Source organism: Harpegnathos saltator, unplaced genomic scaffold (genome assembly GCF_003227715.2).
Source record: "Harpegnathos saltator strain DR-91 unplaced genomic scaffold, Hsal_v8.6 scaffold4, whole genome shotgun sequence".
In the NCBI taxonomy this organism is placed as follows: Eukaryota; Metazoa; Arthropoda; class Insecta; order Hymenoptera; family Formicidae; genus Harpegnathos; species Harpegnathos saltator.
The window spans coordinates 1,655,908-1,683,788 of NW_020230205.1; the positions used below are offsets into that span (position 1 = coordinate 1,655,908).

Genomic DNA, 27,881 nt, shown 5'->3' on the forward strand with positions numbered 1-27,881 from the left:
GGTTGTTTAATTAGTTCAATAATTTTATAAATAGCGATTTATATATAGTATACATTTAATTTTGTAAATATCCATAGAAATAATTATGACATCATCAAATTAAACACTAGAATTCTTTTACTTTTTATTCGATTGTACATATTATATTATGACTTGAGAGGATGTGTATGTTTAATGTTCCACATCCTAAGCTATATAACAATTTCATATCGCAAGCTTCTCTAATAGCAAAAGATCTCCTTTATACGGATAGAATTCGTCGTTTAATTTTATAGTACACGGGACACATATTTGATGAGAGAAAAAGAGAGAGAGAGAGAAAGAGGGAAAGAGATTATCTTTAATCAAGTTACAAGTCCAAACATGCATGATTGATAAAATACAAAAAAAAAATAAAGCTAACTTTTTATACAAACATACATAAAACATACCTCTCTTTACAAACGGATGTAAAAACTTAGAAATATGTACATGTTAATTTTCTATTGAGAGTATAAGATCTTATATATTATAAATTGTAAAAATTGACTGATTTGTTATTCTAATTATTATCAACCATAAATATTGAAATAGAAGTATAGCAGGAAATAAATATTCAACTGATTAATAATAATAATAATAATGATGGATCGATCAAGATCATTATAAATTACTTTGAGATGTTCTTGTCTCTGATGTACAATTAGAGGATATCTATACACCTGAATTACTGTTGTCATCTTCCAGTGGTGAACGAAGAATTAATTTCGAATAAAATTTAATTAACATTCTTATGTTATATCTGTAAGTTCTACCAGTAAAATGAATTGCTTAAAAATTCAGCTGTAGATTTATATAAGGATGAAGCACTTTGTTTTAAACCAGTAAACAGCGATACGACTCCTTCTTTATCATCTTCTTGTTCTTCCTCCTCAGGCAAATAATCAGGCATTTCTTCACCGTCGCTATTATCACCGGATTGCAACTGTAAGGAATTTATTATATTTCTATTATTTCGATTAAGACAACCTCTGCATCAAAATAAAAAATCAATCAGATTTATAGAATAGATATAAGCTGCAAGGAGCAATTGGAACATAACGGCAATATTTACCAATTTCACGAGAAATTCTTGATTAAATTTATTTCTTGTAACCAATCTTGCTTCCATGTTATCCGTATTCTTGTCGATTGCTTCCGCGATTTGTTTTGCGGTGACGTAGCTTAAAGTACGCATAGTTACACGTTGATGTTCAACATCGACAACAAGCGAAATAAGACCTTCGATTCTTATTAGAATTGCCTCCAATTCGGCGCGGGTTTCCTAATAAATTATTTCACTAATGTAGTTTATAGTTGCGACTTATCTTTTATGTGTACAATATTAACAAAGAGAAAATTTCTGTAGTTTACCGGCAGTAAACCTTGAACATGTAAAACTATCACGTGTGTCTTCAACTTTTTAGGTTCTATGACTCGTCTGCAACGACTACGTAAGTTATATATAGGTGGTTTCATACGTTCTATATCATCTTTGATGTTTTGTGCTTGATTTGATATCTTTGGTTCGCTCAGACTATACTTATTTATAGTTGCTTCAAGTGATTCACGCACACCAAAGGTAGACGTTATGTGTATATAATTATCTACATTCTTGACAAATATCTCCAGAATGTCTAAAGCTAAAGCAACAACATCTATGTCAGGTACTTCCAAGACATACGCTACATACGACAGGACCGTTTTATCCTGTAACATGAATGACAGGGTAAAATATATTCTTTTTTGCACAAACTATATACATGAAAAAAATTACAAAAACTTTTTCACACAAAATCACTATTGGAATGGAAAGATCAGCAAGAGCAATAAATTCTATGATATACAAACTTTTTTAAGAATTCTTATACTACCTTCAGAATAGTATCATGGTTTGCAAAATCGATCGCAAGCTTTTTATATGTCTGGAGGGTTTCCTGTAGTTCCTGTGGGTCTAGAGATTCCTCTCCGTCCATTGCTCACAGATGTTACATTGACATTAGATATACCTGAGACTCGTATGTCCAAGCAGATTAGATTTATAAGATCTTTTTAACGAGATTCGTATCGTTTTTCCGACAACAGAGACCAACTATTTTACTACACATCACCACCGAGAATCGAGTATGTCCTCGCGCTAATACGAGACACACATGCCGTCTTCTCGGTTATTACGCCGTAACGACGTTAATCTGATGATCAGTCTAACCTTATCTCAGAGGGGTTCCTCAAGGCAATGTTAAGAGAACCTGCCTGCAAACACTGCGAAAGAAGAATGGTAAAGCGGTTGTATTTGGCATTTGATCAAAATCGATCGACGAGAGACGTCGCTCTGAGACGTCAGTCGGTTTTATCAACACCGTAGAGAGGCAGAGTACAAGAGCTGACACACACAAGCAGCAGGTTAACTGAGAACGCGTTACAATCTTGCAACGGTAAATAATGCTAAAGATACATACGCAGCATCGATCGTGCGTCAATGTACGAGCATACGAATACCCGTTGTAAACAACGTGCGTGGGAGCGAATACGCACCTTTGTAACTTCCTCAGGCGCGAGCGTACAGTAAAATCATCCCTGACGATTGTTTGGACGATAAATCGACACGCCAACGGCCCAAAACGTGGCAGCTTCACGTTTCTACCAGCTGACTACGCTACAGCTGATCACCGGCATCCATGGTGTACAACGTCAATTGGTACTGACCAGCTGCTAGCAAGGGAGAAAACTGGAGGAGCAGTCCATCTTAAGACCGTTGCACTCGCTGTAGTCATGAAATAGACAGATATCAACACTCCGCGGGAGAAAGAGACAAGCACAGTGAAGTGCGGGCATCGAGTGCAGTGCCGTGCGAGATACAACTAATCGCAATGCGCATGCGCGGAGAGTCACGTGACGGGCGCGCGAAAGTTCGAGGAGAACGCGCAGCACACTTCAGGGGCGATGGTCAGTGCGCGTGGCGCGCCTAACGGCCGCGCAACCAAGCAGGATAACATGGCCGACGCTCGGCCAATGTCGTCTATTAGCAGTACGGCGGTCGCGACGACATTCGTTTCGTCCCTCTGATGCACTCGCTATCAATCGAACGTCACCTACAGTTTCACTCTCCTGCGGCACTCGACTTGAACGATCATCAGCGTGTGCAAAAGAAAGAAGTCGACGAGCGACTTAGCGTCGACTTGGCGTGTAACGTCGTCAGCAAGACCGGCGAGAGTAGGGGAGGGTAGAGGTAGGGAGAACTTCGACCGAGGGAAGGGAGAGTATATTTGTCGTGCACGGATGCGATCAGGTCATTCGGGGAACGCGCGTCGTACGAAGAGCGCGAAGTACGAGCGGAATGTGTCGTCGTCGACGACGACGACGACGAGGGTGACGTTATAGTGAACTGAGCGCGTTTCTCGCTAGGTGACACGATTATTCTGGTGTGATTATTACAGTTGTACATGTGCATGCGATCCGTTGTGCGAGGAGACATGGAGTTCGTGATGATAAAGGATATTCGACCGGGTCAGAAGAACATCAACGTAGTGTTTATCGTTCTAGAAGTTAGCCATCCTACTATTACCAAAGAGAACCGCGAAGTTCGAACGTTCAAAGTGGCCGACAGCACGGCTTGCATGAATGTTTCCATCTGGGACGAACCAGGGCAGCTCTTAATGCCGGGCGACATCGTTCGACTCACTAAAGGCTATGCCTCGGTTTGGCGACAGTGCCTGACACTCTATTCCGGCAAGAGCGGCGACATACAAAAGATCGGAGAGTTTTGTATGGTGATAAATGAGCAATTAAATATGAGCGAACCGAATCCGGCGTTGGCGCAGCAGTTGGTCAATCAGAGCGGCTCAGGTCCACCCGGTAGCAACGTCAACAACAGCATCACCAACAACGGCAACGCGAACAGTATGTCCGGTCAACAACCGGTCGGACGACAACCGCTGGTGCGTAAACGTATGATTGCTTGAACACCTTTAAGCCACCTGTCTCTATCTGTCGAGAGTACCCATACATCTCTTGTTCGTTTCGTCTCTCGTGTCATGTGTGCCATACTTATCGCAACGAATGTGTATGTTATTATAGATCAAATTGGAGCACACAAAAAGTGTGCAGTAGCGTACAATAATCGTCAGGCTGAAGGCATAAAAGCTGCGAAAGAAGGGAAAGAAAAAGCGTTTACCCACGAGACGACGTTAGCAACGAGTCTCTCAACACGCGCGCGCGCACAGCACTGGATACCCGTCGAAATATATCGAATTTACATCAATTCACGGCTGATGTCCTTCGGCGAACGCGATATCTCGTAATAATTCACGATAATGAGCGATTTGCGCGGCAGGAAAGAGAAGGCAAAAACTACTTCACGATATGTCGGGGAGTCGAGGATGTTGTTCGCGCCTACTTGTGTCTCGTACCTCTCGTTCCGCCTAGTCACAATGCTCGGATGTTTAATTACTGCCGAGCGGACTGTTGTCACGTTTGACACGTGTAATTGTCGCGAAACTGTCGGTTCTTTGGCATAATTCAAACAATATAAAGAGCACCGTACTCTCATATGTTCGCATTTCATCCGCGCGCGCTCGCGTTCGTCGTAACAAATGCTCGCTCCTTTGTCATTACGATGAGATATTGAGACGACGGTTTCGTCCGACAAACCGACTTAAACGTGCAGATGTAACTTCACCTTCACAGAGAAGTTTCCCTGCGCTACTTCAGAAGCGCACGTCTTTTCTTTCCTTATAGTCGATCGCACGATTCAGCACGCGAAAGGCATAAAGAATCGACAAGTCAAGTGATACGGCTCTCCTTACGGATGCATAAATATATCTGGACGAGTAGTTAAGGATCAACTAAAACTTGGTGCGATCTTCCATAGGCTATCCAGAGTAATACAACGGCGGGTAGCGGTGGGACGACTGGGGGTTCAACGACCGCCAAGAGCGGGAACAGCAACGCAAGCGGTGGCATCGGTAGCAGTAGTAGCGGTACAGGCGGTGGTGGTGGTGGAGGTGGTGGAGGCGGCGGTGGCAGCAGCAGCAGCAGCAGTAGCAACGTTAGCAGCAGTGGCTCCGGTCTACCCGGTAGCTCGGCGCGGTACTCGTCATCCGACTCCACGACGAGCAAGGGTGGATCAAGCACGAAGAGCAACTCGCGCGGTCGCGGTGGTTACAGAAACGGCGGTCGCGGCGACCGTAGATAACACACGAGAAGAAAATGTCTCATCATATATGTGTAACAATGCGATGAGACGCGCGTGCGCATATACACACGCGCGTATGTATGCACGCACGTTCTCGTCACTGTCGATCGTACGTTCATATAGCCAAATACGATTGTAATATCGTGTTTTATTTCTTTTTTTTTCATGGATATATCCTTTTTTCTTTTTAATGTCACGAGTCTCGCAAAGCCTACTCGTTGCTCGCCACGAAGACTTCTACCAATGTTGAAGCCGCGATCGAGAGAGCATGATCGAGAGCATCTCGATGTGCGATCCGAGTGAAGCGATTTGCAGAGAATGTAGCTTTGCTTCTCGATGCTGAATCGCCCGATGAAGTATCGATTTCAGATTTTATAAAAAGATTTCACAAGCGAAACCTCGAATTAAACTTGTACAAACAGTAGTTTCTAATGCATTCGCGAGAAAAAAGACAGAGCTACCTTGTTTCTCTCAGATCGTCATTCTGTACGAATATCGTATGGAAAGACACGTTTCAGGACTGGCTGGTTCAGCAATGAGAACAAATCAATCGTGAGTCTCGTGATGTTAAAAAAAAAAAGAAAAAAAATAATTACATATTACAGTCAAGTTCGGCCGTACGAATGTGCGCGTGTAAGGGGGACAAAAACATATTTATAGTGGAAATAAAAAAATTATTATAAGCAGGATTTGTGAGAATCTCCTTTTATCTTACCCGAGCGATCTGTCTGTGTCTAACAACGAGCGCACAAGTTTGACGATAAATTATCACGAACCATCACCGCATATGTAATATCTTGTCACAAGGATAATTTATGTCCGGTCTCGATAACCGCGAGTTCTCGTTGAACACGTCCGGTGTGTTCTATGTTATCGTACGAAAAATCGTTGACATTCATCACGAATCGTGCATTCTCGTTTACTCTCTTGATTTGTGCGGAATCATTTTTTAAAAAATGTCGCTGTGATTTCCTTAATAATTATAGTAGAAGAAATGTCGACTATTTTTTATCACACATACAGAGACTTTTCTAATTCGGCGGAGAATTATTTATAAAATATCAGTACTTGCAAATATAAGAGCATTATACGACAGATATAAATATAAGAATCATTAATGTGACTTTGTTCCAGAATAAGCGGGGACGTGTATACATACCTATCCGTATATATACGCAACAGTATCGATTTCACACGTCGACGCGACGATTTCCTTTTTTTTTTCGACAAGATATAGTGATTACGCGTTCGCGTATAAAGTGTACGATCTTGGATATCGAAAAGAAAACGAAAACAAGCATGTTTGTTCTGTCATTGCCAACCTGACAAACAAACCTTGCGAGCGATTAAAGCTAAAAATTCATTAATATAAAACGATAATTTTTATTCAATTTAGATCGCACAGGCTTGACAGCTCCCGTATTGCACTTTCGTATCTTTAGGTTATGTTCGTGCATGTATATTCCTACGTTACCTTATGTTAATGTCAAGGTAAGCTATCGCAGTTCCATACTGGGTGCGTTCGGGGAGCTTAGGACTATTTAACACTACCGCATCAATCTGTCCTTATTATTATTATATTTTTAAAGAGCGATAAAGATGTAACAATACAGTAGCATTGGTAGCGCGCTCCCCGAACGCACTCACTGTCGGCTTCGCTGCAATCTATGTTTTTCCCATTTTAATCTGAATTTTAATATTTACCTTTAGAAAAGTGTGACGATAATATCATAAATGACATATGAACCTTATTTAAATTTGTGACGTTTGAGCGGCTAGTACGTCGTAGCAATTTTTCACACACACACACACACACACAATGTGATGACTTACTAATAATTTTTTTATATCCGAAGTTATATATATATATACATACATACATACATACATACATACATACATACATACATACATACATACATACATACATACATACATACACACACACACACACACACACACACACACACACATATAATATAGTGCATTTATAGCTTAAGCTTGTGTTCAAATTGTACGATTCAATATAATTTTTACTGTACCGTATCATATAATGATAGCTAGATTGTACTTGTATCTTTTTCTTTTTTTTTCTTTGAGAACCAGTTTTATAAAAGCTGATTAAAAAATAGGACCTTTAATAGTAAAAAAATGATGAAAATGTAAAATAAAAGAAAAATATATATTTGTATAAAATTGTTCTCAAAAATAATTATCTTTCTTCTTCGAAAAGAATGTTACAGATTAATGGTTTCGAAATGTTATAATTGATATACATACATATGTTACAAGATACAATATATTTTTGTTAAAAAACATAAGAATCTGCTTTTTTATGTTGTCAATGAAACTATGCAGAAGAAAAATAAAATATGAATTCTTATATTGCTTTATCATTTTTCTTCTTTTCTCTCAGTTTTTCTTATTGTTCTCTTAAATTATCATATATTTCCAATCTGTTCCAGATTTTTTCTTTGAGAATATGACACGTTCACACGTAAAGTATCAAATTGCTAGAGATGATGTAGATACAACAGATTATTTGCCACAAAATATTTCGGAGTTTCAAAATGTATCGAAACTGGAAACTTCATTTTGGAGAAAAGCATCCCAGGCACTTTTATTAATCTCTGCTTATTTTGTTTTATCAGTGGGTCTTACATTTTATCAACCATGGCTTTATAATACATATGTAAGTAATTATATATCAACTAATTATGTCACTTATCTCTCTCCCTCTCCACCCTCTTTCTTTCCCTCTCTTTTTTTCTCTTTCTCTCTGGATACAGATTTATTTTATATTATATTTTTATTACAATATCTTTAGGGATTTAATTTTCCTCTGGGAGTAGTAGTTTGCCATTTGGTTATAAAGTTTATATTGGCTGCATTAATAAGATGCATCAGAAAATGTTGCAATAACAAACAGATAAATCTTCCATGGCAAAGTATAGTTTGGTCATTAATGGCACCTGGTATTGCTAGCGGTGTTGATGTTGGTTTATCAAATTGGGCACTTTCATTGATCCACATGTCCTTGTAAGTATAAATTGTCTTAAAATAATAATTAGAGTGTAAGGCAGTTATGTTATATGTTCAATATTGTAATAGTTAAATGACATTTCCTCATAGATACACTATGACCAAGTCAACCACCATCATATTTATTCTTGGATTTTCCCTTGTTTTTAAACTGGAAAAGAAGGTAAAATAAATTTCTATACATTTCAATTAAAAGAGAGTATTAGACTCGTAGACTATATATATTTTTGATAGACAAATAATTATCATTTATCGTAGTCATGGTCACTAGTAGGAATAGTAGTGATGATAGCAGGAGGATTGGCAATGTTCACATATAAATCTACCCAATTCGATGTTTTCGGATTTATACTGTGTCTCTTAGCGTCATTCTCTAGTGGTATTCGGTGGACTATGACACAACTGATCATGCAAAGATCCAAACTTGGTCTCCATGATCCAATAGAAATGATGTATTATATGCAACCTTGGATGCTATTACCTGCATTATTTGTAGCTTCGTGGTTCGAAGGTAATTTTATAATTTGATCAACTGAATCTTAATAAAACTATATAATCAATACGTAACGTGTCAAAAACCAAAGAACTGAATACTTCTTTTTCTATATCTTGCTTTCCAACACATTGCATGTATTTTATCATAATTCGAGATATATTGCAAACGTATTATATTTTAGGGAGCAAAATATACGACAATTTTAAAAATACCGATTGGAACGATATCGGTAGTGTTTTGATAACTGCAAGTGCTGTCATAGCAGGTGCCATTTTAGCATTTAGTATGGAAGTAATGGAATTCTTAGTTGTTACTTATACTTCTAGTCTAACGTTGTCGATCTCGGGGATATTTAAGGTAAATAGTGACTGTAATTAATTTCACTACCTTCTACATACAGTACACAACATATATCTTTATATTCTCTTCCTAATTAAAATTATGACAATTATAAAATCAGTCCGTGATTCGTTATATTCATTATATACACATTCAGATATAACGTAAAATATCAGAGACACTATGCTTGTACAAGTTACTGAATTTTTATTGTACAGAGTAATATTCCACTGACAAGATCAATATAATTCTTACATTAATATGCTTTATTACAGGAAATATGCATATTAATACTGGCCTTTGCTTGGAAAGGTGACCAAATGACTGGCCTTAACTTCATAGGATTGTTAATGTGCCTTGGTGGTATAATACTTCATGTTGTCCAGAAGATATTGGTTAACAGAAAAAAGGCAGTTGATAATTTGGAATTACAATCGAAGTTACCGAGTGAAAATTCTAAACATGAAGAGAGAACCGATTCGAATATACCATTATTAACAGAAAAATCAACATCCTTAATGAATCTTCTTAACGCCGAATTTAGCTCGGATGAAGATGATAACTCGAAAGAGAATGATAATTCGACGCAAATGCTGTCAAATATTTTGCAACGCAGAGAACAGTGACACATACACATTGTGAATCTTTAGTTCTGATATACGCTGCCGTACGATGCTGTATTACTTTAACAAGAAAAGACATTCCAAACAACGTACGTTTATTTATGCTTGTAGCATTTTATATTTTTGCATTATAAACTTTACAGTTGATAATGAATTATCAACGTCATAAGTTATATTTCGAGAATTGGCATGAAAATTAACATAACGAAAAACTCAAAAAAATATGGGTATTTTTTAGATATTCTTTAAGATCTTTCGGACGAGAATTTATATGAAGTATTGAGAATTGTATTATTTTAAGATAATTTGGTGTGATAAAAGCGCAAGAGTTATATGGATATCCCGCAGAATTGAGAAGTACAAAGATGAAAGTATAATTGACTTTATTGTACATGTATTTCGATATTTAGTAGGAACTAAATTAATATTTTGGACTATAAGCATACACAAGTGTTCCGCTTTATGATATATCAATTTACTTAAATTGGTCGTGATATATAAATCAATCTTCATTTAAAAGATATACTTCCAAAATAAAATAATGATAATTCAATAATCATTTGCATAATAACGTTTTAACATCTAAAACAAGCGCACAATATGATAAGCTTAAATGAAACTTTGTAGCTGAAACAGGCTATTGTAAAATTCAGATACAATTAATTTTATATAGACATTAGAAAGATTCCTGTATGTATGTGTGTGCGTGCATGCGCGCGCACACATGTATGAATGTGTGTGTGTATGCGTGTGTGGATGCGATTTTAAGTCGTCGTAAAATAATAATCAGATAGCTCATATGCGTGATATTCAATATCTTAACGATAATGCATCCTGTCAGTACCAAAAAGAAAATTTAATAAAGTTAATTTTATTTTTATATCCTCATATTGAGGATGGATTTTTTATCTCGTGGTTAGAGCTTAATAAATATTTTACATATGAATGTTACTTCTTGACAGATATATTTATTCTCCCAGTTTATTTCTCTACCACATAAACGGCCCTTCCTAAGAATTACGAAGCTTTCGACAGATTCAACTCAGGACTGAACTTTCCATGTTAATGATAGTACTGTACGTACTATATTCATTAACACTTTGACCGCACGTCAGTCATCCATGAATGACAGTTTTATTTATTCGGATCAGGAACGATTTTCTTACATATTTATAAAGATATTGAATGGGGAAGCAATAAAATATCATCCACGTGGTTTACTAAATGTATTAAAAACAAAATTATTCAAAATTACATTTATCTTACATGATTTGTAAAAAGCAACTCAGATAATACAGTATCGCTCAGATAATACAGTATCGCTCAGAACTCAATTTACATTCAGCGATACGAAAATTTCACTTGTTCTTAATTAATCAGCCAGCATAATTATATCTAGTCGGCCGTTTGTGTCACTTTACGCGGGCACTTGGCGTAAGACACTGTTATGTCTCTTGATAATCATTATGCGTTAAGTTTGTCTTTGTTGTTGATGCTTTTGGATGAAAAAATGTCGGTTTTAAGTTTACATTGGAGAAGTATACTAATTTTCCTGCTATAAGACGTGTGATGTGCGTATGTGCGTGTGTGTATGTGTATGTGTGATATATACATATCTCTTCAAGAGTTTGTTAGTAAATTGATATCCTACAAAGTATAGTCAGTTAGTAGATTGATATCCTACAAAGTATAATCATTTGCGACAAGCTTACATACGTGTTCGTTAATTAAATACGTTCGTTATCATATACATACTTCTAAGTAGAAAATATTTCCAGAAAAGATTGCAATAATTTCATATTGCGGGCTTTCGAATTTCTAAAAAAAACGTCAAGTCATAAATTCGTGTATAAAAGCGACTTACCATATACTATGAACACTCTTTGTCATACGAATATTATAGCGAAAGGGTCAAAATTACATAAAAGAATGGATATTGAAGTACGCGTTGATAGTAGAATTAGTATAATTTGTTTAAAATAATCGGATTTTGTATACTTTATATAGAATTTGAGTTTGACGAGATTCACGCTCGAATTCAGCGTGCGTAGCAGTCAAAATGTTAACACATTGCATACGGTTTGAAATGTTTCGTATTCAGGAAACGTACGTTGAAGCCAGGCCACAGGGTATCTATATCCCGTTTTTAAGCATTTCTATTCTATATAATCACATACTGATAGTACACTAAATTTAAAATAATTTGTCTGGTTGTTTATTCCTATAATAACAGAACCTTATCGACTTGCAACAATAGTACGCTGAAACATGTCATGACACATTATGTATATAATATGTGAGATCTTAGGGAGTGGGTTAGGGAAACACAAGATGCCGTATACAGTGTGTTAACGATCAAACAGGACGCAAGATATGTATTAATAGGTAATTCATGATTATATTCCGCTACGGAATATTCTTAATTTGCTATTGTCAAAGCCTTATTTTAACTTACATAATGCATATCCTTAATAAATAATATGTAACTATAAAATAATCATATATTATATCACTTTTTCAAATAATTATGCTAATATTCTACTATCTAGTGAATAAACAAGAATCACTTCATTATCATAAATTTTAAAAACTAAATGTGTGTATATATGCACATATGCGTGTGTGCGCACACACACGCACACACACACACACACACACACACATGCACGCACGCACACACACACACACACACAAACACACACACACATACCCTACATACAAACGATTTTCTCACTTCTTTGGAATTTTACTCTAATATTTTACTAATATGCAACATTGGTATTCTTTTTATAAAATAAACTACACAACAAATGTACTATATAGATACAATATCTATATCTATACAATTGCTTTCATTATTTATATTTTCAGATTAAATTACATAAGAAACTTTAATTTTATGTACAATTTTTTATATTATTCTGCTATATGCATTAAATAAGTTAAATATTTTTAGACAAGTTCTAATATAATAAGCGGATTTAGTAAGAGTATAGGAAGAGAAGAGGCATTTGGGACCTAATATATATGTGTATATATATATATAAAAGTACGGTTGTAAAGAGATGCATAATAGCTGTGAGTATCATCAAGAGTATTAAAAAGTACAAATGCCGGTTCTCCTCAGAATGCTGTTGATCGGAAAAATTTATTATCCGATAAATTTCATTTGCTTTATAATACTATCATGTTTTCTTACGTTATATGCATTACGTTAACTATACTAATGTTGATAATAAATATATATAAAAAACAATCTCTTTTATGATCATTATAATAATATTTATTATAATGATACTTATTATAATATTTATTATGATGATTATAATGATATCTATAATAATATACAATCTATAATAATATATAAATATGTGTGTGTGTATGTGTGGTACACGCGCACGCATACTCGCGCGCGCGCACATACGCGCACACACACACACATACACACACACGCGCGCGCGCGCACACACGCACACACACATACACGAGGAGAATATAACTATATATTATTATAAATATATTATTACTATAACGATATTATATTCATTATAAATAAATAAGATAACAGATTTATCTATTTTTTACTTGGTTTGTTTGATTTGATTAGTCTTTTTCGATTTGGTTTCGATCCTGTGCTCCAGTTTTTCAATCAATTCGTTCAATTCATCCTAGTAAACGGAAAATGGGATTAAATATCTTGCAGTTTATGCGATTCTTATTAATTTGTTGATATAACAAATTAAATACACAACTAAACTTATATCAGCGTTATACTCACTTCATCGTATGTATACAATAAAGTGCAATGCTTCAAAAGTTGCTTTTTACGACTGAGCAATTGCAAGGCGTGCGGTAAGCAATAAAAACTGTCATCTTGCGAATTGGTCACCATCGAAACAAATAAATTGGCTCTACACGTTTCGCATTCATGATCACCGTCATCCTCTTTCACTTTTCTCCCTTTATTTCCTTTTTTGCTACCTGGTACAGGCACTCTTTCTTTCTTGTTAAGGCCCAGGTTTTCTAGTTGTTTACGATTATCTAATTCCTTCTTACGAATCTTTATCACACTTGGTAATATCTGCAGATACATGATCGATACAAAAATTAACATTTGTTGAATCTCTAATGTGTAGAATGTGGTCGTAGATAATAATCAAAACACATTTTCACATTTAACAGATTCATCCTGATACATAATTCGGATATATCATTATCATCCTACCTGGTTCAATATATCTATCTGAGATCTCGCATCATTAATAATATTAAATAACAATCTTTCAAATGAAAAGATAGATGGTTCACAGCTGTCTTGTATATCCTGAAAAAGCATGCCATACTTTAGTTTCGCTAAACAAGGAACTCGTCGAGTTACTGACCATGATAGAAAATAGAAAAATCTACACACACATACCTTGAACACTTGCTCGGCGGTTTCTAACCAGGATGGTTGTGCGAAATACACACTTTCAGATACCACGTAACCAGTACATATACTCGATGTGAATGCTTTCGGAAATACGATTATAAATTGACCTGGTTCCTGCACGATTTGACATAACGATACACCGTTGTCTACTAATAATTTCGGCGGCACCATAGCAGTATCAGATGGTAACCATATGGTTTTATTTTTACAATATTGTGGCACCATTTTCGAGAGGGCCTCTCGGAAACTGTTGTTGTGTTCATCCGGTATTCCGTACCAGATCTTTTTTGCGCCCGTATGTAGATACTCTATCCATGGTAAACCGTGAGGATCGCGATACCAGCAACAAGCGCTAAATAACATACCTACGTGCAACGTTGGCACAGTTACACCTAAAAATGTAAGATCTTATATTATACTGCTCACACAAAGACATGATATGATGTATCTTCGTTAAAATATGAGATATAGATAGGTAACTTCGAACTGTGTGACAAAATTTTAAACACGTCACATCTTATTGTTATACTCTTGTTTACTCGTTCTCGTAGGGCAAACTTCTAAGATCGTGTGCGAACCGTTCCGGAAAGCTACATACCCATCAATGGACCCAAAGCTCTCAATACCGATCCAGCATTGTTAGTGAGTACTTTGAGATTCCACGGGTGTCTAGCGAATGGGCTGTTTTTAACAACAGGGAAGCCAAAACCACGTCCGCTCGAATCGATACTCGCTGCGTGTACACACACATGTCGTTTTCTTTCGGCAACATGTTTCCAAAATGCGTTTTCCACTTCATCCGCAGAGGCACCTTCAATTTCGTTGCTACCTCGTTGATTTTCACCGAACCACATACGTTGCGTATTGCGGGCGATTCGGTAAAAGGCGTTCAACGGCATGTTTCTCCCCTTTGATATATTACACGATTGATACATTAATATAGTTTAGAATAGAGTAATTGTATCAGTTATCAATATAATAATTATATTGTTTATTTCTGGTATAGGGAGATTCTCCTCGGCGAAAGAAAAAGTTCGACAAAAAAAAGATAGAAAAAAGGAAAGACCAGTTTCTTCTTAATTTTGATAGTTTGCGTAAAATCTTTTTATCTAAACTATACTACTTTTTTCACATCTACACACACCATATGATACAAAGTAAAGTTTAAAAAATGAACGTTTGTAATCGTACTTTTACGATGCATTCCTCAATTTCGTCAGAACTGTCATCTTCCTCTTCATCATCATTATCTACAGACGATGTCTCTTGTCTTTCCAAGGCTTTACTCTCTTTCTTTCTCCATTCTTGTTCAACTTCGTCGAATAATTTCTCGCGTTCCTCTACATTGTTTTTATTATAACATGTGAAAATCTTATAAACATCTATTGTTCAAAATGTAATTCTTTACGATTTAATACCTGGAGATAATGTGTCGTATGGTAACAGATATTTACAATAAATATCATCTAGTTTCGTGACACGATCTTGGGCAGATTTGGGTATCTTCATACCATCTGCCACCTTTTGCCACTTCTTTTTTTCAATGACTTCTTTCAGTCCACCCAAACTTTGGACTGTTTGATACAGGTGAGGTAAATCGACTTCCATTCCACCGATCTAAAACAGTTCATTATCAACGAATATTCAAAGATTTGAACTGCACGATATATCTTATAACGGGAATAAGATGATTTTATACCCATGGTGGATGAGACAAGGTGATACTTTGAGTCGCTAAATACTTCTTGATAGCCATCAGTTCTTTCACATTAGGACCCCATCTGTGAAGCATGCGATGTACATACTGATTGTAAGCGGTGAATCTCATGTCGTCAGATACCTTGCATTCTGGCTGAAAAATTGAAAACAGGATAATATAATCTATGCATATCAGAATAATGTGTTGTTGTTGTTATTATTATTGTTATTGTTATTATTATTATTATTATTATTATACACTAAATTTTTGTATGTTATATATACAGAAACGCTTAAAGATATTCTGACAATGTACTTTTCCTGAATTATTTTTTGTTTATAATAATATATAAATATACTTCGCATTATATATAAAATAAATGATAAGCTAAAAATATTTTGCAATTATATAAATAAATTATCAACTAAATAACAAATTGTTAACAAAATAAATACAATGTATATGTTTCATGTATATCATACAATCTATATTTTGCATAGTACATATATACATATGAGCATTTTGGTATTAAGTAAATCGAAGAAAATTTTATAGTATCCCGACAAGGAGCAACATAAAAATATACTTTATAACACTATATATCCTTAATATCTGATTTCACAACCATTTGTTCGTATCACGGATTCACATCTCCTATACATTCTTATGATGTACTAGATTCGATAAGTTTCAGAACAGTCTCTTGCGGAATTTTCTTCTATTTAGCTTGCACATTAGAAAGGATTCTTGTTCCAACACTTCTCGACACTTAGTTTTAGCACTCAATTTGTCCCACGTGTACTGTCAATTTAGTTGAAATCCGTACTTTGATATTGTCAAAGTCAACATCAAGGGGTTTCTTCCCGAGCAAAATAATATGGTATATACTTTGGACGATGTTGAAGATCATTATTTTGTTATGATATTTAGTTTTGAGGTATATTATATTTTAGCACAAAAGATATCACACATTTATTTTAGATATATTTTTGTGAACAATGCAATTTTCATAATGCTCTCCATGTATTGTAGAAGACCGATACACTTATTGAAAAAAAAGATCCTTGCATCATAACTGACTCCTCCATTATAATTCACAATAGGTATTTGGTTTAAACATATTTTATATCTTTTATTTTAATCACTCCACTTAATACTTTTGACTGTTTCTTTATTGTCAAAATATGGTACATCTTTGCACAATTTCATAAGCCCATTCGTCTTATTCTTCGCCTTTCAACATATGAGAGCATATTGTGCTATAATGGACATCAATTCCATATTTATCCTGTATAACTCGAGCAATTTGTCGCATAGGCTTGTGGTCCTCTCTCTCGACTTTTTTTATAATTTTGTCAATACTCTCTATTATTTCCCGAAGTAGACTTGTCTAAGCTAAGTAGGTAACTTGTTGCTGAATTCCCCAATCGCTGATCCAAAGGCTTATCAGCCTTTCGGATATCCCAAATGTTTGAGAAATTCCACTAGGATTGACTTCCTCCATCAAGGTTTGCTTTACAGCATCCTTAACATCTGCTGTGTATTCCTCATGCTTCGTCTGTTTCGTACTTCGCATTTGGGTGCGTCGAGCAATATGTCATTTCGTACCTAACATAATTTATTTCATACCTAACTATTATATGTAAATTATGAACAAAATTGTATGTGTCAAGAGACTCTTTGACCATTGCTTGAAGAAAATTTCTTCATAAAAATTAATTTTACTAACAACACATTAATATTGATACGGAATACCATATGGAAAATATTGTACTCCCATCACATACACATGTACGATAATTGAAATAATTGCAATCAATGTTTTCCTTATAATCAACTCTTCACTCTATAAATTACGGTCAGAAAGCTTTTTAAGCACTATTCGTGTAACGATATATATATAAATATATATATATATATAACGTTTATATATATATATGTATGTATGTATATATGTATTTATATGTGTGGTGGTGCTGCGCGTTTTTGCTGAGCGGGTGCTATGCTGCGTGTGCGTGTGTGTGTGTGTATGTGTGTGTGCGCTTCATACTTACTTTAAAATTCGCCGGAGGCACGACTTTACATATTCCATATTTCTCGGCAGTCGGTCTTATTTTGTCTATATATTCTAGAGGATCTTGGAAATCCTTCTCTGTTGGACGAAACGTCGGCGCTTCGACTACATGTCTCGCTTCATCATTCGCGTTCGAGAATGTCGTGTTATTGCTCGCAGAAGACGACTCGGATGCTTTCTGTTTGCATTTCACTTGCGACCTGAAAGATACCGCATTATAAATTGTGTACAAGAGCGTGACATACGACACAAAGTATAAGACGCAAAAGGCAGCTGAGCGATTGCTATTGGTGTATTACCATGTACAATGTAAAATATACCTTCTCGCGCTTCTCGACCAATCTATGGGAGGTTTTCTCTCCCTGGTGGATGATTTCAGAGACTTTCTGGCTTTTTCTAAATTACTGCTCGCACTGCTATTCAGACGAGTCGACACCGGATCGTCACTTTTCACTGGCAACGCCGGTTTCACCTCTTTTCTCGGAGTACTTGCCACTACAGTAGTCGGCGTAGTTGCTGCCGTGACCGACGTAAGCATGGAAATCGGCGTGGCCGCTACCTTCATCGGCGAAGTCGATGTCGACGGCTGTCCAATTGTCGAGAAGCCGGGTGGTGCACGTGTTGTCGGCTGTACCGTCCCTACTGGCGTCGGATGACGCGCCATGGACAGCGGCGACTTGGTGACTAATTTAGCTCGAAGGAGCACCCTCTGGTTAGGACCGGCACGTCCCTCTGTGCCGAGCTTAACAGCCACACCTTGTATCACTTGTCGTCCCTGCAAGTTCGGGCCGGACCTCGTGATAGCCTGCAATGGGATGTAGAACAACTGCTCGTCATCAACGTTATTAACGGTTTCTGTTTGCGTGGATATCTCGGTGCTCTTTTGCTGACTCGTGTCGTTCGTCCGCTCGTCGTTCCTAGCTCGCCATTCTTGTGCTTGTTCTTTTACTTGTACTTGTGCTTGTGCTTGTGCGCTCTCGTTGAAATTCACCTGCACCGCAATGGAAGCGCTGCAGTTCTCATTGTTCCAGTTGTTCGCCAGCTTATTGAGCGGTAACACCTGAATGTTGGACAAACCAAGGTTGAACTTGCTCAAGTTCAGAGGGTTCGCTACAGTTATCGGCTCAGCTATAATCTCCTGATCTTTCATCGCGGACGCGTCATGCATAGTAGTGTTCGTCGACTTCTCGCTGCTACTTGGCATGTTTAGACTTTCTCTAACAATCGGGTTGTATACTTCGGAGTCTTTAGTCTTGGACGTGGACGCTACCACGGGCATCGTCGCAGGAGTTACCAAGGATGTTACTGTAGGTGCTACCGTGGATGTTTTCGTCGATGTTACTACTGTGGATGATACTGTCGTGGATTCTGCAGCCGCAGATGCTGCCGTAGACGCTGTCGCCAATGGTATCGTGGTCTCTGCCGCGGATGTTGTCACTGCAGGCATCACTGCGGGCACCACCGCGGTCGGCTTTGAATTCAAGGTCACAATCGATCTTATGACCGGTTTCGTAGTTAACTTCGCGATCGGATTCTCAGCTGGCTTCGCGATCGGCTCTGCAATCGACTTTGCAGAGTCTTTAACTTTCCTCCTGAAGGGCGTGCTAACAGGCACTTCAGTGTCGCTCTCGAACGCGTAGACGCTACTCTCGTTTTCCGGTGAGAATGCGTTCGCATTTGGAGTCACGGTCTTGCGTTCTTTAACCTTCGGCAAAAATGGTTTGCGCGGTTGGAATATTTTCTTCTCCGTCATTATCCTCTTCTCTGAGAGACCGTCCGAGCTTTGATCCGACTTCGGCACGGAATCACTGTTCTCAACGGGAGAGATGTCCTTAGTCGCTTTTTCACTTTTGCTCTTACCGACTTCCATCGAGTCACTATTGGTCTTATCTTTGCTGGTACTGGCAATTGACGGTATGGTCTGGACGGTTTGCGTCTCGGTCTTCGGCGGTATCACATTTTTGTTGAGCGTTTTCAAGCGATCTTTCAGACTCCCTTTATCCACCAATTTGGAAAGCGTGACGTTTACGGGTCGTACCAAGTGCTGAATTTTCGTCGGGATAGAGAGATGCGAGACGTCAGTTTTCAATTTCTCGGTGGAATCGTACCTGAAAGCAGAAACATTCTCCATCTCCAGCTTACTTTCCTCCTTGACGAGCGAGCTCTCGTTCAACCACTTTTCTATCCGCTCGGTCGACATATTCACTCGTTCTTTCCTCGTGTGCAGCGTCGATAACGGCATATTTATGAGATTAGGAGAAACCCCGTCGTCCTCGTGATTGCACTGCTTGCTCGTTTGTTCCGCAGATGATGGCAAGTCCTGTATCTTATGGGACGGATCCGACACTTTTGCCGGTAGCGACTGCTGCTGCTGCTGCTGCTGCTGTTGCTGCTGCTGTTGCTGCTGCTGCTGCTGTTGCTGCTGCTGCTGCTGCTGTTGCTGCTGCTGCTGCTGCTGCTGTACATGCATAATGTTACACTCGTCATTCGACGACAAGTTCGCGACTGAAGTGCTGGCTTCGACCGGCAACGTTTCTTCCTTATGCTTATGTAAACTCACGCTTTGATTCACCAATTTGTCGACCGGTACGATATCCAACATCTTGACGTAATTGAGTTTCTCATCGACTAGCAGATTCGCATTGGCGTGCGTCTGACATGAATCCAAAACTTTCGATATTGCCTTCTTGGTAAATCCGCGGAAAGACTCCTCGTCGTCCGATATCTTGGACATATCTACTTTCGTATTTTGCGCCTCTCTGCATTTTGTCTCGCCGTTTTTCACATTATTAACATCTTCGAGGCTCTGCTCTCTCTCCTCGTTGCTCTCTCGCTTCTTCTTTATTTTGCTAAGCAACATTCCTAATGTTTCCTCCTCCGACTCTACGTTCTCACTTTGATCGTTTTTCAAGCTCTTCGGCTTAGATTCGTTGATCTTATCCAACGATGGCTTCGATGGATTTGAATCCCGTTTGCGTTTCATCGTCAATTTCTCGCTGACCGATTTTATACAACTTTGAACTTGAGTCTTCGGTTTGTTACTCACGTTACTCGTCTCCTCCGTCGGTATGACTGTATTTCTCGAAGATGACCGAAGACTTCTGCTGATCGGTTTGTCGAGCTTTCCAAGACTCTGTCGGGTGATGGGTCTCGTGTTGTTCATCTCTATCGAACTCTCGGATTCCTCGTCGGTGTCCTCGCAATATTTCTGCATTCTTATAAGACGCTTACTCTTCAGTTGAATCAGTTTGTTGGTTTTAGTTTTATCCAATCGCTTGTTACCACTATCGTTATTGAGGAAGCTGACTTTACAATCCTTACTTTTGCCGACGGTCTTCGCAACTGTTTGCTTCACTTTAGCTTTGATCTCGTTTTCCGTTTGTGTTATTCTACGAGCATTCGGTAGCTCGGGAAAGCTCTCAACGGAGACGTTATCATCGTTCTCCAACTCTGGGCTCACTAATTTCCTCCCAAGAATTTCCATGTACACAGCTGCCGCTTCCTTGGTCTTTCTGGTGGGTCTTGTCGAGAGTTTTTTCGAGGGGATTGTGCCGGTGTACGATCTCGTAACTCTTCTCATTTCGGATTTGCTTCTAGTGCAAATCTTCTTCTCGATATTCTTTTGTATATTGCGTTTTATTTGCGACGTCTTCTCCAACTGTGATTCGGCCTCCTCGTGCTCTTCCTCGCAATCTTCCTTCTCGGACAACTCATCGATATTTGAAGCATCGCTACCTTTCGATTTCAAAATACCCTTCTTCTTTGGTTTAATTGGCGCGACTTTCACTTTCGACAAAGATTTGTTCACCTTGTTTAGCAATAAGCCACTTCTCAAACCATGTCTCTTGGTTTCGATTCGAGGTAAGAACTTTCCATGCTCTGATTTGATCTCACTATCCAACGTAGATCTCTCTGTACATGATCTCGTCCTCATAACGCAAGTAGCTTTTAATTTATTCTCTATTCTTTGTTTAGCAAGACGTTGCTCCTGATATTTTTTCTTAAGTGCTTGAACTGTAGATGTTGCTGTCTTTAGTTTGCTGATGTTTTTATGTATCGTACTAGGCATCTTCTTTTTCTCCGAGACAATAGACTTTACTCTTGTCATATTCTTCGGACACATCTCTGGTTTTGAAGTTTCTACAGCAGTGCTAGTAGTAGGATGAAGTACCTTGACTGTGGAAATATCAACCGGCCGAGATACCGATTTAAGTTTCAGTTTTTCTTTTGTGTTGCTGTAGTTGAAAAAATTCAAACTGGGTGGCAAAATGGACGTCCCTAAATTTGAAGAGAAAAGAGTTTGTCAGAGGATTTATTTCAATTATAATCAAAGTATTGCAGATATGTAACTGTACAAGATATGTAAGAGAATTCACTACAAATAAATTATCTTTGTTCCAACTAATGTTATTTGAAATCAAAAAATATATTTTTATATGCTTATACATATATATATATATATATATATATATATAAGATGTATCTCATTTTGTAATAATAAATAATTGTATATATATGTGTGTGTGTGTGTGTGTGTGTATACATACACAGAACTACAAAATAATCTTTGTGTATCTTTTAAAACTTGATAAAATATATCTTTGAAAATCATGTATTTTTTGTGTGTGATAAAGTAAATCTTTGATCCAATATTTTCATAAGGCATATTATCACTTTTAAGAGTAAATACTTTACCTCTGAAACATAGAAAAGTTAGAAAATCTTCTGTATTCGGACGTTTATGAGTTATTAATTCTTTAATCAGAGATGGTTTAACTTTTTCTTTGTCTTTAACAGGTATAGATGATGCATTAAACATTGTAGATGCACCCTGTGCAAATTTTCTTTGCGCGTGAACTTTGGTCCTGAAATATTATATACATAACATATTGCAAGATCTTTAAATTCCCAAAAAGAAGCCACAAATTATAGAAAAAAATATACATGTATATATATATATATGTGTGTGTGTGTATATATATATATATATATAATTCCTAGATATATTGTACCTTTCATCAGTTACTAGCATTAAATTATTGTAAGGAACACGATTATAAATAATTTCTCAAATTACCTTTTCGGCGATTCCGATAGCGGTTCCATAAGATCCACTAGGTCTCCCTCCTTTTTCTTTCTCTTGTCGTTGCGATTTAAAACCATTTTGCGATTCTGTACAACAGAGGACTTTACTATCACCGACTAACCACTTTCCGTTTGATGCAAGACCTCTTCGGCGTATCCGCAAAGCGTTAAGAATATGTCACATCAAGTGCATTTCATATACTTTGACAAACTTCGCATCCCTGACAAGGCCATGCGAACCAATATCCCGCACATTTGCTGGAAATTACAGAACACAAGAAAACATGTACCATCGCCAATGCAGCAATGGCTAACGCTCCGTAGAATTATGCGATTTAGTCCAAACTAGATTTTTCTTCAGTTCATGATTGATACTTCCGATTGATGGATGCGTATCTGACACTGCAAAAACCGAGGATTTTATATTACACTTAAAAAATTGCACGCTCGACTCAGCATATTGCACGAAACAATAGTTGTTTATTATGTCAAGTAAAATCAAAATTAAATACCACGACTAAAACCTATAATATAAATATACATAGACAGGCAGTGTATTGATTTGTCAAGAACTGTTTCCATGCAGTTAAATCTTACCAGAGAGGAACCTGAGAACGGTCAACACTGCGTTTTCGTGACACCAACTTTTCGCACTAGAAAAAGCCATCATCTGCATCCATTTTGAGAGGGGAACTACGATGGCTGCATTCAGCAGACTCAACAGTTGGACAACATTACTAGATTTTCCACCGAATCTCGCTCCTGATTGGTAAATACTTCTGGGTCTATAAAGAATCTAAAAGAATGCTTCAATCACAGATAATAATCACTAAGCGCTCTCTGATCACTTTGTACTGAACGCGGCCACTGTTAAGCTAAAGCTAAGACTCCATGCATGCGGTGAGCTCCGGCAAACGGCTGCGGTGACCAATCAGGAAACAGACGCATGCCGGAGCTTGCCGCAACCGGACTTGCGCCTCCTTCCTGATTGGTCACCGCAACCGTTTGCCGCAGCTCACCGCATGCATGGAGTCTTAAGCTAAGACTCCATGCATGCGGTGAGCTCCGGCAAACGGCTGCGATGACCAATCAGGAGGGAGGCGCAAGTCCAGTTGCGGCAAGCTCCGGCATGCGTCTGTCTCCTGATTGGTCACCGCAGCCGTTTGCCGGAGCTCACCGCATGCATGGAGTCTTAGCTTTAGCTTTAAGCTAAGACTCCATGCATGCGGTGAGCTCCGGCAAACGGCTGCGGTGACCAATCAGGAGACAGACGCATGCCGGAGCTTGCCGCAACCGGACTTGCGCCTCCCTCCTGATTGGTCATCGCAGCATTTGCCGCAGCTCACCGCATGCATGGAGTCTTAGCTTAAGACTCCATGCATGCGGTGAGCTGCGGCAAACGGTTGCGGTGACCAATCAGGAGGGAGGCGCAAGTCCGGTTGCGGCAAGCTCCGGCATGCGTCTGTCTCCTGATTGGTCACCGCAGCCGTTTGCCGGAGCTCACCGCATGCATGGAGTCTTAGCTTTAAGGTCATTCTACAATGAGGTTGTAGTAGATGCAGTAGGCAAATTGACCAATCACGATCGATTGTTCTCTTTACGATCGAAGAAAAATCGACTGTGATTGGTCAATTTGCCTACTGCATACTACTACAACCTCATTGTAGAATGACCTTTAGTGTTCGGTGCTTGAAGTAGAAATATAGAAACTGTGTTGTGTGTGTGTTAATCAAGACTTTGATTTATTGAATCCTGATGAGAAGATCCATGTAGTTATCATAAACAGAATTCTTCATAGCCGCTCAACAATCCTTTTTATCGACAATCGCAAGGTCATTCCTTACATAAGTGTAAGCCGTAAGAATTGACCAATTATAGCTGATTATTTTTGTAATAATCGACTGTGATTCGCCAATTCTTACGGCTTAGAACTTACGACACGTATTGTAGAATGACCTCTAGTCGTCGGATGTATAGTGTGAATTCTACATAAAGCTACAAAGAATTCATCTACAGAAGCATGCAAACTATGCCTTTCGCAAAAATGCTATGAGAGAATTGGAGAGAATTTGACAGGATTTCAGTTTATAGTAAATAAACACAAACAATTTTTTACGCCAATTAATCATCAACATTTCTCTCAAAGTTGATTTCTTTAGAACCGAAAAGCTTAAAAAAGGTGAATTACAAGTTGCCAAAATGACAAGTGCTGAAGATGATCCGTATGATATAGAAAAGTGTGCACAGTGGGTCCAGACGAATGCATTAAAGCAGGTTTATGAATATGTTTTTAAAAGTATTTTATTCACACATTAGTAAAATCGTACTTATACAATTTTCTACAAATGACTCCTATTTACCACGCATATTTTATCGATCATGCATCAATTGTGTATCGTGAATCGAGGTTATTCGTCGATACAGCTTAACGAATTATTCCATCTTTTACGAGCGATATAGTTGTATGTTTATTATGAATAAAATACGAGTCTTAAATAAACGATTTTTAAAAAGATAGTACAATAACCGGTATAGTCATTTATAAATAACAGCAAAAATTGCACTTATATATGATTATCTCTATTTCAGACATGTGTGCACACATGCATGTCTGAAGTGTTATAACTACAATATTGTTTACTGTGCTATTGACTATATATTCATGGTATAAATTGCTTCTACAGATATGTCTACAATTTCCGGATAAGTTATTACCAGATGCTGCAAAAGTTGCATTACATTTAGAAAAAAATATAGGACAAAAGGTATACATCTTAGGGGACACAACCTGTGGTAGCTGTTGTATCGATGAAATAGCAGCTCAACATATCAATGCAGATGGTATAATACATTTTGGACACGCTTGCCTTAATCCTACCATTCGTTTGCCAGTTTTACATATTTTACCAAAGCAGCAGTTTGATATAAAGAAGTTTAGCAATGAATTCAAACAAGTTTTTCAAGATAACACAAGGAAAATTGTATTTTTTTATGATGTGGAATATGCATATAAAATAGGTAAGCTATTATTAAAGAAAAGAATGTAGTGTATTACGATTGACAAAAATTTTTACATCTATAGAGATATAATATGTAATAATTTCTCTTTACAGAACATGTATATAATATATTGAAACCTATGTACAAACATATAGTTTTGTCTAAATTAAATTGTACATCAAATGTGGAATATACCGATGCAAAGACAACTCCAGACCATGTAATATTGGGCAGAAGTTATACTTTAGAAGATGAATATAGTATACAAGATTATGAAGGGTTCTTTTTGGGAGAAGAAGGGAAAGCTCTCGCAATATTAGCAATGAGCATACCTGTGAAAAGATGGCATTGTTTTACAAATAATAAAATTAGTGAATTCGAAGCATCAAATGTACCTTGGTTAAAACGAAGGAGGTTTTTAGTGGAAAAATTGAAAGATGCCAAAACTGTAGGCATTGTGGTAGCCACATTGGGTATTAAAGAATACCTGATGGCTACAAGGTTAGTCAAAGAAATTCTTAAGCAAAAGAATAAAAAAACTTATACTCTTTGCATAGGTAAAATAACCCCTGCTAAACTTGCAAATTTCCCAGAGGTATGTCGACAAGTTGTACAATATATTTAATTTTCATTCAATCTCACTGCTTCGCACAATCGTACAAATAAATACATGATCCTGATTTCAGATCGATGCTTTTGTCATAATAGCTTGCCCAGAGAATGAAATATTCGACTCGAGAGATTTCCTACAACCCATGCTTACACCGTACGAAGTTGAATTAGCGTTTAACAGTGCCAGGAAATTCTGTCTGCAATATTTCATGGATTTCCAGCAGATATTACCCAATGGCATTCACTATGTTGATTTTAAACCATCGATGGACACTGATATTTCCCTCATTAGTAGCGATGTCAGAAACTGTGATGATAATACCTTTTGTACAGACCAAATGAATGAACTGACGATTCGTTCATCAGGTATATATTTATTTAAATTATAGGGATTATAACAAAATATGATAATTCGATGTTTAGTCATTTTGCTGCTCTAATTTCTAAAGTTTCCCTGTACAATTTTTGCGCCAATAAAGTCAGTAATTCAAAGCCATTTTCGAGCAACATACTCCTATCGCAATAACGATCAACGTAGCAATTTCTTCAACAGGTACTGTTGCTATCGGTATGACTGGAGCTCAGTTTTTGCAAGATAGATCCTGGAGAGGTGTCGAACAAAGATTAGGCGAAGATCCTGTACAATCGGCAGAAATTGGCCGTGTTGGGCTGGCATGTCAATATACAAACGAGCCTCTAAATACAGAGAAATGTGATACACTAACATAATAAATGCTATGTAACATTTTTATATATACTTTTATCATGCCATCATTGTAACACTTATAAAGATAATTTAATATATAGACTGTCAGATGCACAGACAATTGTTTACAATATAGAACAAAATACAATGAAAGTCAATAGATATAATCAGGAAAAGAAACAACAATAAAAATCAATAACTTTGATCATATTTGCATTTCAACAACGGATTTTAGTTTATTTTTAACATACGCGTACAAGTAGTGAAATGTGACCGGCAGATGGACAATGGGGCAGTAGGTTAATACGCCAATGTCTGATTTATGTATGCTAGATAATTATGATGTCATATATATATATATATATATAATGTATATTAAAATTGTTAAGTTTCCAGAGTCTATACATATATATATATATATACATACATATATATATATACAGACTCAAAAAAATATTTTTCAGTAATGTTACGGAGCACAATACTGCTTGTTTAAATATTTTTGTGATGCCGAGTTCGTCACGCATGCGCGAGAAACCTCACCAATGGGTGCATTCAGTA

General features: G+C 37.3%; 5 protein-coding genes across 7 annotated transcripts; 3 read left to right on the forward strand and 2 right to left on the reverse strand.

Moving 5' to 3' along the window:
* Positions 1–101: 101 nt before the first annotated feature.
* Positions 102–7,004, reverse strand: LOC105188974 (armadillo repeat-containing protein 1). Of its 2 annotated transcripts, none has more exons than XM_011150745.3 (6): positions 6,917–7,004; positions 2,554–2,782; positions 1,893–2,280; positions 1,393–1,728; positions 1,094–1,303; positions 102–964 (listed from the first exon to the last, which is right to left on the reverse strand). In XM_011150745.3, the coding sequence occupies exons 3-6, from the start codon at positions 1,992–1,994 to the stop codon at positions 791–793; spliced, it is 822 nt and encodes a 273-aa protein (XP_011149047.1). In that variant the 5' UTR covers positions 1,995–2,280; positions 2,554–2,782; positions 6,917–7,004; the 3' UTR covers positions 102–790. The 2 variants fall into 2 exon arrangements, with proteins under 2 accessions (XP_011149047.1, XP_025156806.1); XM_025301021.1 differs by lacking the exon at positions 6,917–7,004 and adding an exon at positions 3,115–3,216.
* On the forward strand, positions 3,425–5,792 carry LOC105189132 (SOSS complex subunit B homolog). The gene is made up of 2 exons (XM_019843943.2): positions 3,425–3,956; positions 4,889–5,792. Exons 1-2 carry the CDS (start codon positions 3,462–3,464, stop codon positions 5,210–5,212), a joined length of 819 nt encoding a protein of 272 aa, XP_019699502.2. The 5' UTR covers positions 3,425–3,461; the 3' UTR covers positions 5,213–5,792.
* LOC105188965 (solute carrier family 35 member C2) lies at positions 5,954–10,152 on the forward strand. Of its 2 annotated transcripts, none has more exons than XM_019843940.2 (7): positions 5,954–6,703; positions 7,678–7,904; positions 8,040–8,251; positions 8,345–8,417; positions 8,513–8,765; positions 8,932–9,107; positions 9,365–10,152. In XM_019843940.2, exons 2-7 carry the CDS (start codon positions 7,695–7,697, stop codon positions 9,713–9,715), a joined length of 1,275 nt encoding a protein of 424 aa, XP_019699499.1. In that variant the 5' UTR covers positions 5,954–6,703; positions 7,678–7,694; the 3' UTR covers positions 9,716–10,152. The 2 variants fall into 2 exon arrangements, with proteins under 2 accessions (XP_019699499.1, XP_019699500.1); XM_019843941.2 differs by lacking the exon at positions 5,954–6,703 and adding an exon at positions 6,929–6,990.
* A 3,056-nt stretch (positions 10,153–13,208) lies between these two features.
* Jarid2 (Jumonji, AT rich interactive domain 2) lies at positions 13,209–23,511 on the reverse strand. Its single transcript, XM_025301033.1, has 12 exons — positions 22,995–23,511; positions 22,613–22,782; positions 18,238–22,195; positions 17,898–18,117; positions 15,844–15,996; positions 15,563–15,761; positions 15,336–15,484; positions 14,743–15,052; positions 14,130–14,536; positions 13,938–14,036; positions 13,491–13,793; positions 13,209–13,380 (listed from the first exon to the last, which is right to left on the reverse strand). Exons 1-12 carry the CDS (start codon positions 23,078–23,080, stop codon positions 13,294–13,296), a joined length of 6,141 nt encoding a protein of 2,046 aa, XP_025156818.1. The 5' UTR covers positions 23,081–23,511; the 3' UTR covers positions 13,209–13,293.
* Positions 23,512–24,939: 1,428 nt separating this feature from the next.
* On the forward strand, positions 24,940–27,365 carry Dph2 (Diphthamide biosynthesis 2). Its single transcript, XM_011150778.3, has 5 exons — positions 24,940–25,276; positions 25,687–26,020; positions 26,116–26,597; positions 26,689–26,980; positions 27,168–27,365. Exons 1-5 carry the CDS (start codon positions 25,202–25,204, stop codon positions 27,341–27,343), a joined length of 1,359 nt encoding a protein of 452 aa, XP_011149080.1. The 5' UTR covers positions 24,940–25,201; the 3' UTR covers positions 27,344–27,365.
* Positions 27,366–27,881: the final 516 nt, after the last annotated feature.

What these genes read in the sequence shown, in the direction of transcription:
- Dph2 (XM_011150778.3), top strand. Translation starts at nt 25,202, where the DNA reads ATGACAAGTGCTGAAGATGATCCGTATGATATAGAAAAGTGTGCACAG. An exon ending in AGACGAATGCATTAAAGCAG is followed by an intron (nt 25,277 to 25,686) that starts GTTTATGAATAT and finishes TTGCTTCTACAG; the next exon opens with ATATGTCTACAATTTCCGGA. An exon ending in GGAATATGCATATAAAATAG is followed by an intron (nt 26,021 to 26,115) that starts GTAAGCTATTAT and finishes TTCTCTTTACAG; the next exon opens with AACATGTATATAATATATTG.
- LOC105188965 (XM_019843940.2), top strand. Translation starts at nt 7,695, where the DNA reads ATGACACGTTCACACGTAAAGTATCAAATTGCTAGAGATGATGTAGAT. An exon ending in TCATTGATCCACATGTCCTT is followed by an intron (nt 8,252 to 8,344) that starts GTAAGTATAAAT and finishes ATTTCCTCATAG; the next exon opens with ATACACTATGACCAAGTCAA. An exon ending in TGTAGCTTCGTGGTTCGAAG is followed by an intron (nt 8,766 to 8,931) that starts GTAATTTTATAA and finishes ATTATATTTTAG; the next exon opens with GGAGCAAAATATACGACAAT.
- LOC105189132 (XM_019843943.2), top strand. Translation starts at nt 3,462, where the DNA reads ATGTGCATGCGATCCGTTGTGCGAGGAGACATGGAGTTCGTGATGATA. An exon ending in CGGTCGGACGACAACCGCTG is followed by an intron (nt 3,957 to 4,888) that starts GTGCGTAAACGT and finishes GATCTTCCATAG; the next exon opens with GCTATCCAGAGTAATACAAC.
- LOC105188974 (XM_011150745.3), bottom strand. Translation starts at nt 1,994, where the DNA reads ATGGACGGAGAGGAATCTCTAGACCCACAGGAACTACAGGAAACCCTC. An exon ending in ACCATGATACTATTCTGAAG is followed by an intron (nt 1,729 to 1,892) that starts GTAGTATAAGAA and finishes TTCATGTTACAG; the next exon opens with GATAAAACGGTCCTGTCGTA. An exon ending in AAGAATTTCTCGTGAAATTG is followed by an intron (nt 965 to 1,093) that starts GTAAATATTGCC and finishes AATTCCTTACAG; the next exon opens with TTGCAATCCGGTGATAATAG.
- Jarid2 (XM_025301033.1), bottom strand. Translation starts at nt 23,080, where the DNA reads ATGGTTTTAAATCGCAACGACAAGAGAAAGAAAAAGGAGGGAGACCTA. An exon ending in CTATCGGAATCGCCGAAAAG is followed by an intron (nt 22,783 to 22,994) that starts GTAATTTGAGAA and finishes ATAATATTTCAG; the next exon opens with GACCAAAGTTCACGCGCAAA. An exon ending in TTGAGGAATGCATCGTAAAA is followed by an intron (nt 15,053 to 15,335) that starts GTACGATTACAA and finishes AATATATCAAAG; the next exon opens with GGGAGAAACATGCCGTTGAA.